Source organism: Cottoperca gobio, chromosome 14 (assembly GCF_900634415.1).
Source record: "Cottoperca gobio chromosome 14, fCotGob3.1, whole genome shotgun sequence".
NCBI classification, from domain to species: domain Eukaryota; kingdom Metazoa; phylum Chordata; class Actinopteri; order Perciformes; family Bovichtidae; genus Cottoperca; species Cottoperca gobio.
In genome coordinates, this window is record NC_041368.1 from 2,594,062 (window position 1) to 2,603,730 (window position 9,669).

A 9,669-nucleotide genomic window follows, 5' to 3' on the forward strand; every position below is an offset into this window, starting at 1 on the left:
TTAACTAATAAATGATGATGTATTATTATGGATTAAGATACCCATCAGTAGGTAGTCTAAATTAGCCCCACCTTTACCATCTGCCACATGATGTCGCAGCATCAAAATACATTTTGATGAGAGCCAAATACTTTTGTACTTTTACTCAAATAAGAATTTGAATGCAGGATTTGGTATTTAGTATTTCTTCACTGTGGTTTTACTACATGTACTTAAATGAAAGGTGAGAGAACTTCTTCCACCACTGATAAAGTGAAGGAAACAGGGCCTCAGGGTTTCCTCCTCAGATCGTGTGCCGTGTTTTGTTTTCTGGCGTTAACCTTCCTCAAGGTCTGCTTGGTGCATCCATCCCCCATCACATCTGCTCCGCCCTGGGATTACAGCACAAATGTCTGTCTGAAACTCTCAGTGCTGAGGGGGAAGATTACAAACGCACTGCACCCTCCAAGAGAGGTTAACCAATCAGGGCGCACAGGCACAGGGATTAACCAATCACACCACGGAGAGGGAGGGCAGAGGGATTAAACCAGCACAGAGTGGGATTAAGTCAGTGTGGAGTGCAGAAAAATGCTTTGAACTCTGTCTCGCTACCTTTTTACATCTCTCAGTTCAGTAGGTCTGAATTTACAATTGAAATGTTGTGACATTTTACAAGGTTGAGGACAGAGATCACATATGATTTACATAGCAACGAAAAATAGAATTACATTTTTCATCAAAAATATCAGGAGTAATATCCAGTCTTTTATTTTGATTCAGCTAACATTTATCATGTCACTTGCACAAATGTTAATCTTATTGTAAACAACAATACCAGAAAACCTTAGGTTTGATGTGTTGCTCATGTTATGGTAACTGCTATAAAATGACAAACCTGCAAATCTATTTAGCTTTAAAAAGATATATATATATATCATATATACCGTATATATATATATTTATATATGATATATATATATATATATATATATATATGTATGATATATATATCATATATACCGTATATATATATATTTATATATGATATATATATATATATGTATGATATATATATATATCATATATGAAATATATATATCATATATATATATGATATATATATATATATATTTATATATATGATATATATGATATATGATATATACATCATATATACTGTATATATATATTTATATATATCATATATATCATATATACTGTATATATATATATATATATATATATATACAGTATATATATCATATATATACAGTATATATATATATAAATATATATATATATACTGTATATATATATATATATATTTATATATATGATATATATATACTATATATGATATATGCCAAAGAAATCAATGAGAGGGTTTGTTTTATTAGGTAACCGCCCTTCTTCCTTCACAACACACAAACAACCTCTATAAAATATTTTCACATATTTGATTATTTTATTATTATTATTATTATAAAATTTTGCATGGAAGTAATCAGGTCATGTGGGGATTACCAAATAGTCAGAGGAGTTGGGGAGATTGGTGGGGGTGGAAAGAAGGGGAACCACTGAACTGTTTGAATGACATCTCAGAGCTGGAACAATTAATAAAAACAACTGTAGTAAAAATGCTTTATTAAATTACATTGTTGTCATTGATTCAGCTGCTTTTGAATATACTGTATGTTATTTCAGTGGTGCACAGGATAAGTGGGATACACATGAACTGAATCAAATGGCAGACGACTTGAGGTAGAAAAAGGAGACACTGCAGAATTGGAAGTAGAATACGGAGAGGTGGATAAAGATAGAAAAGATAGAGGAAAAAAGCTAGGAGAGAGCCAGGAAAGGAAGGGGAGGAAGAGAAGGTGGGTGAGATGTGTGAGACAGAGAGAGACAGAGGGTGATAGGGCAATAATCCTAACTAATTCACTTAGGGCATTGCTGGAGGAAGGCTAAGAGGATTGGGACACTCCCGGAATCAGATAAGCTAAAATACCCAAGATGGAGCAGTGGGAGCCACGAGGCCATACGACAAACATGAACATAGGCCACTTTACATCCACTGTGTTCCGTCTTCATACTGACCTCTAACTGTGGGTCAGTGTATAACTGTTCCTAACAAGCTGGAACCCTGCAAACACAAACTATAATTCAGTACAAAGAATGTCAATGATTGTCAGTGCACAAAGTGTAAAGAATAGATCACTTTAATATGTCACACAACTTAAACATTGAACATATTGGGATGATAATGCTAAAGACTAACACTGTAATATGCAACACAAATGCTCAACAATATCTAAATGCAAATGACATATTTAAATATAGCATGAAATAATAATAAATATCTTAAAATGATTAAACCCTCAAACCGCCAAAGCAGCTCTCCTTTCACTCTATGACAATGCAAACTTAAAACTAAATGAAACACGTGGAATGTGTATGTGTCTGAGTCACACAGTCATGTTAAAACAAGAGATGGCTCAGTTTGTTTCCATTCTTACGATGCCAGTGTTTTCCTACAAACTCTTGTGTAGGCTAGTGTTCCCTTATTTAACGTAGCATGAAGAAGACAACACATATGATTTGCTGACAGGCAGCATTGATGACAGACATTGATCCCTCATCTCCAAAGTTATTCAAATAAAATGCATTTCTACAGAGGTCACCATTAGAAAATAAAACAAAATGTTACAAACAGGAAACTGAAAATCAAAGATAACAAGTCCTCTGGCAGAACTGCTTCACACTATCTCACATGGGACTCGTTGACGCACTTTATCACTTTCTAGAGGACCTGGAACTTCCAGGAGTTTTGGTCCTTGTGGTCCAGGCAGTCCATTGTGGTGAAGCCCAGTTTCCAGGCCTGCTGGTCCTTGTAGTCCAGGCAGTCAACAGAGGTGAAGCCCAGAGAGGAGGCTGTGCTGTAGCCCTGTGAGGACAGCGAGGCCGGGGACTGGCTTAGGGAGCCCCCCATCGAGGGCACAGTGATGGGGCTGAGGGCTCCCACGGTGCCTGACAGCTGCGAGTGCATGGGGGACAGATAGGCACTGCAGTCCAGGCCGGTGAAGTAGGAGGTGGTGCTGGCGTAGCCTTGGGTGTAGGCCGACGGCTGGCCGTAGCTCATAGGGTAAGGTGAGGGCCGTTGCATGCAGGGGGCCGAGGAGGATGCCAGGGGGTCGGGCAGGGGCGAGATGGCCGGGCTCCAGATGGACACAGCAGAGTTTCCAGTGCTGGAGCTCGGGACCAGGTTGGGCCCTGAGTGGGCAGAGGAGGGGCTGTAGGAGCCAGAGGGGTTAGGCATAGGATCAGGAGCGCTGGCTTCCTGTAATGGAGAGGCCTTCTTTTTGGGAGGGCGAGGCTTGGACTGGCCACTGCTCTGCTGCTGCTGCTGACGACACTTGGCTCGACGATTTTTAAACCAAACCTGGAGGCGCAGAGAAAAATATAAAACATGTTAGTACAGAAAACAACTGTTGGACATGCACATATCTTGAGTTGTAAATAGTTTGTGGTGAGAAAGGACAAATGTGATTTATGTAACTGAAGTGCTGTATTATAAATGCAAATGCCTTTACATTTCTTCAGATGTCTAGTCTCACTGTAAATGATCCACAAACACTTAACAGTTTGGCCTCCATCTTATTTCAGCCTATTTCTCCAGTACCTGCACACGTGACTCAGGCAGGTTGATCTTGAGGGCCACCTCCTCCCTCATGAAGATGTCTGGGTAGCGGGTCTTGGAGAACAACGCCTCCAAGATGTCCAGCTGTGTCCGGGTGAAGGTGGTGCGCTCTCTGCGCTGCTTCCGGGGAGTGGCTACAAACCCAAGAGACAGAGGGGATTATTAATCTGGTAGCAATGGAGAGTTGACCTGAATTATGAGCACAACTTGTACTTGGCTTGTATTTTAAAGGCAACATGACATGTCATTGAAATAATTATTTGGGTAGGTTTGTTGTTTTCCAGCTATGTGAGAGAGGATGACAACTAATACAAATGTTAACATAAACGTTACACTACAATATGATACTCTTTATAATCCTGACTTGTTTTCTACAGTCCGCTTGTTATCAATATGAGGACAAAGTGTATTTGCTCATTCGATCAATAGTCACTGGTTCTTTCAAGAGTTTCAGTTTTCCCAGAGAAGGAAAGACAATATGTTCCATTTCATTCATCTAACTATAGTTTGTACAGTAAAATTCACACTGTATATATCTATCTGACCTCAAAGGCACAGCCAAATACGTAATATTTGTTCAGAACAAGTTAGTGAGGAATTATTAGTCGCGGGAAGTGTCTCCATCTACAATCGATATATAGTTATTCGAAAGTCAGCGACGTGTGAAAAAGTGAGAAACATAAAATTATAAAAACATATATGTCAAATCTTCTCTGACTCCCGGCAGCCACTGAACTCAGGAGCGCGCGGATGATCTGCGTTTCAAGGGTTTCAAAGGGTTCAATGTATCTGCGTATTAACACATGTATCTGTACTAATAAATTATATCTACGACAGATAAATGATGTAGAAATTAGTAATTCATTAGATTCATCAATCTGTCATAACGAACGTTAAAGTTACATTTTATGTTTCTTTGGCTGAAATCAGCGTGGTAATTATACTTTTATAGTACGTTTTCCTTTGTGATCATTGTTATACTTTGTGTCAATACATGGGCTCTTATGTTTATCCTGTAATTTGTTTTTTGTTCGCGACAGCGTCAGGCACAGCCTGCGCGTCTTTACGCATCATTTTGGGTGGAATGAATACTCTAAATTACTAGAACAGCAAGAAAATACTTCAAAGTCAAACAGAACAACGTTTTAAAAACATATAAATTCATACTTACATGGATAAGCGATGGTTGTGTGTAGCACATCCATTCCGGGACCAGGCAAATTTAACCCGTTCATGGTGTAATGGGGTTGCTTTATGTAGGACATCATCCTTGCAGCTGGCTTTTAAGTCCTGTCGCAGACTTGTATGTCGGACACGCAACAACAACAACCGAGGGCCCCTCAGACCTCTGCGGGGGCAACAAGTCGGTGCTTCGGATCCAACCCTCTGCAGAAAGGACCGGGACGCGCAGGAGTTCACCAGAGAAAGCTCAAAGTGTGTTTTTTCTACCTGCAGTTTCAGCTTTTACTGTCGGTCAGTTTAGCTGCAGAGCACACTGCAGCGCACTGAGAATCCCAACTGCTCCTGCAAGTTGGTTTTCACACAGTTAAGTCATCACACAGGTGAAGTGGCCCCCGGATGCCTTTGCGCCTTGGTGAGGTCGTTCTACTGAGTTTCTTTACCGGCACACGCTGCTAATTAGAGGGAGCAAGTCGCTTCAGCAAACCCCTCCCACCACACACACACACACACACACACACACACACACACACAAACACACACACACACACACACACACACACACACACACACACACACACACACACACACACACACACACAATAGTATTCTAATATATTCTAAATTATTTGTCAGTTTCTAGTCTTGAATCACTCATCTGGATGAAATACATAAGTACAAGCTTTAAAAAAAAGAAGTTGAAGTATAAACAAAACAATTTATAATAATAACATTAATCCCAAAAAAAGTTTTAGATGTTGATTTTTTAAATAAAAAAATATTTCACCTTTTTTATATAACTGTTTGAGGAGAAAAATATTATTAATATTTCAGAAATGACAATGTTTACGATGTCTTTTCAATTCTCATTTTGTCGTCCCTCAAAGCCTTCTTTAATTGCGATGTCCCCTCCTGCTGATCAATTAACCTGCTGAGTATCTGCTGCAGTTCATACATTCACAAATTATTGAGAGATTACATATATCTCCAAAACAGCTGAACACACACGCACACGCACGCACAAACACACACACACACACACACACACACACACACACACACACACACACACACACACACACACACACACACACACACACACAGATGCTCAAAACCGACAAAGCTCATTTGATTTATCATAATATGCTTTATCTGAAAAGTAAGTATCTTATCTCCAGATAAAGGGAGGAAAGACAGAGCAATCCGTCAGTGGTGGAGCAGGAAAGGAGGCTGCAGGGAACTATAGCTGCACGCAGGGGGAAATAGATGGTTCGATGTGTAGACTGAGAAAAAGAAAGAGAAGAAAACTGCAGAAGATAGAGAGTGTGGCGACAGGAGAAAGGAAGGTGGAGGAGAGAGAGCAGCGTGGACAGAGGACTCAGAGCATGCAGACAGCTGGCACCTAACGGAAACATACAAATGGACACGTTCTAACATAGAAATGGAGAAATAAAAACATGGGATTCCTAAACTCCCACTTTGTTTTTGTGGACTACAGTGTTGCCACTGAGATAATATTGAATGAGTCTGAGATACATATGCACATGTATTGTGACGAAAAGGGAACTCTGTGTATGTGCATGCACTGTTGCATTTTATAGGTTTATATCATGTTCTAAAATACTTTGATATACTTTTTATCACTATTTAAATTGTTACATTATAATTGCTTTTAATTTATTTAAAATTCTTTACTTTTAGGTGTTTAATGTTGAGTTTTATTTACAAATGACTTTTTCAGTAGGACATTAGGTCATTAGCACAACCTGCTGTAATTAATTATTGTTGAATTATTAAAATGAAGTATTGCAATTACTGGCCAAAATGTAGATTCTGAGACGGCATTTCAAAAAAGTGAGATCTTTTTGGTGATTTATTTTGATCTGGTAACAAAGATCATAAATGTTATATGAACACTGTCCAGATGATATTGATGATGGCGATTTAATCCAACCCAATGGAACCGCTTGAAGCTGCAACAGCAAGTAGGGAAGTAGGGAAGAGGATTTAGTTGGTATAATCCCTGCCCGACTGCCCTTCCCCCTAAAACTGAACTAACACAGACATTCAGGGTGATTCAAGCAAATGTTTTATTTTAAGACTGAACAGAGTTTGTATACAACATACTGTAGGCCGACTGACGGCTGAAAACTCAGGAAGATTGAAATAAAAGAGCGAACAGATGAATGTAAATCAGCTAGACGGAGGGGGAGAAAGAGAGGAGGGGGAGCAGGTACACACAGAGAGGGGGGGAAGGAAGTGAGAGGAATGGAGGAGAAGCAGGTGAAGGGGCAGGAGGGGGGGAGCTCCGGTTCTCGTCCCCATTGACACACTGCTGCTCTTAATCCAGATTAGAGTGTCTAAAACAGGTCGGCTAAATCTGCAGGCCAACCAGCAATACCAAGGCTGCTGTCAGGCCCAATCACTCACTCTGCACACACACGTACACAACAAACAAACACACACACACACACACACACACACACACACACACACACACACACACACACACACACACACACACACTGTAATAATCTTCTCTGTGCAATCTAGGTGCCACCAGCAGCTCAGCCAGACCTCCACTAACCAATGAATAACTGGATGATAATAAAAATGAACATTCAGTTAGTAAAGTCACTCGATGACTCTGTAATTATCCAGATTTCTTTTACACTAATCTTAAAACTAGGATTCATCATTTTGAGTCAACATGATGTACATGTCAGCGCTTATAGACTGTTTTACTCGGCTGGCATTTTTGAAAGATATATTATCATGTTGTCGTTTTGATTGACAATTGGGTTAGGGTTAGGCTGGCCAAGAGTGATTTGAGAACATTGATACTACCATGTCTGTTGTATATGAAGCTACAGCCAGCAGCTGGTTAATTTAGTTTATCAAGACACCTGGAAACAAGGGAGGAAACAGCTAGCCTTGCCCTGTCCAAAGGTAACAAAATCCATCTACCAGCGCTTCTTCAGCTCAATAAATAACATGCTGTGTCATGTTTGTTCAATCTGTATAATAAATAAAGTATAAAAAAGACGCATTAGGAGTTTTATTTCCTTAAGATTATATTAATCTATATTTTATTTTGTGTTTAGTCTCACCATCAGGGTTAAATGTATCATGGTTGTATTATTGTATAGTTTATTATATATTGTATATGTACAGTACATGCCATTATAGTCTCAATCCACTGCATTGCATAAGGATCCAGAAAACATATTCATAAAGTATTTTTAGAAAAATGGGTTTAAACTATTGCTTTTAGATTAGTATTTCAGACATATTTCCCTTCTCTATTATATATATATATTTTAAAGAAATCACCTTTTTCCCACAGCAGATGTTTAACTTTAGCACACATAATCAACTTATAATATCAGTGTTCCATTTGTCTCTTAAAGTGAAGATTTCAATTAGGTTGTTCATATAACTTCAATGACAATGTTGTGAAATTGCATCACAGAAAGAGTGAAAATATTGTATTACATATTACATATTGTCTTATATGACAATATATTATCTTCCAAATGATGCCTGTGGGCAACATTATAGTCTTCATAATGTGTGTCAGATACCACTGTTATGCAGATGATACACAACTGTATATCGCTGTTTCACCAGACAACCCTAAAGTGCTCTTGTTTCCTGTATCACTTACATCAAATTCAAAGCTGACCGCTCTACTAGTTAAGCAATGGGGGTGCCCAATTTAAAAACTTTTTTTAAAATCTAAATGAGTTGGAAACAGAGATCCTTGGAAATAAATAGAGAGAATCTGCACTTGTTTTTTTAGTGTTCTCTCCAAAAAGATTAAAACCCAAGTTATAGATCTGGGAGTAATTTGAGACTACTAACTAGAAGTTAGCTGAATGCTGATATATGCTCCTATTACTAGTTGCTTTATTTACTGCAATGTTCTATATACTGGGCTACCTCAAAAGTCTATAAGAACATGACAGATAATTCAGAATAAGTCAGGATTGTTACTATTACAAAAAAAGATCACATTACCCCACTGCTATGATTCTGCACTGGCTCCTGAAACCTTTTAGAAAAGTACCTGTCTTTTTACTTGTTCATATAGCCTTAAAGCCTTATATATCAGTGACTGGCTGCTACCAGACACCACAGCAAATCCAGCAGAACTGTGCACAAAGCTCGCAGAGTTTCCAGCTGAATATGTTGATCAACCCGAACAGATAGAATCTCCTCTCAGGGCCCACAACCCATCTCTGTTGAGAAAGAAGACTGCTCACAGGAACCGGCAGCTCTACCATGTGTGGATACTGTTTGGGACGAGGAAAAGTCAGGTTTCACAGATTTGTTCACCAAACCCCCCAACCTAAGAGGAAACGGTCAAGTTCTGGAGAATAATAGGGCGGGGATTTCCGCAAAGCAGTAGCAGCCATTAGGGGAGTTGGTGAATGAGTTCCGGTCAGTCTTTGCCACTTCAACTTCTGACCTGAGCAGGACTTATTTAATCAAACATGAGATTGATACAGGCGCAACTCACTCCATTTGCCAGCGACCATGACCCGTACCACTGAATAAGCAGGCAGTCGCTGCACAGCGTATGGTGGATGATGTGTTAGTATTGTACACACAGACAGATTTGCATGCACACTAACATCTTCTTAACCTGGTACCATTATTATACACGTTACCATCTCACAATAATTTGTGAATTTGTCTTTTTAACATAGCGACACACACAGCTAAGGACTCACAGCTCCCGCTTTATATGTCACTATTTCACTATTTTAAGCACTATGTGTGGACTGAGAAAGTCCGCCAATTATCTACGA

At 39.1% G+C, this 9,669-nt stretch overlaps 1 protein-coding gene across 1 annotated transcript; it reads right to left on the reverse strand.

The window, feature by feature from the left end:
• Positions 1-2,779: 2,779 nt before the first annotated feature.
• Positions 2,780-4,944, reverse strand: crx (cone-rod homeobox). Its single transcript, XM_029448448.1, has 3 exons — positions 4,848-4,944; positions 3,659-3,810; positions 2,780-3,418 (listed from the first exon to the last, which is right to left on the reverse strand). Exons 1-3 carry the CDS (start codon positions 4,942-4,944, stop codon positions 2,780-2,782), a joined length of 888 nt encoding a protein of 295 aa, XP_029304308.1.
• Positions 4,945-9,669: the final 4,725 nt, after the last annotated feature.

Coding starts and splice junctions, on each gene's coding strand:
- crx (XM_029448448.1), bottom strand. CDS start 4,944: ATGATGTCCTACATAAAGCAACCCCATTACACCATGAACGGGTTAAAT. Junction 3,811..4,847: donor CACAACCATCGCTTATCCAT/GTAAGTATGAAT, acceptor TTGGGTTTGTAG/CCACTCCCCGGAAGCAGCGC. Junction 3,419..3,658: donor TGCCTGAGTCACGTGTGCAG/GTACTGGAGAAA, acceptor CTGCGCCTCCAG/GTTTGGTTTAAAAATCGTCG.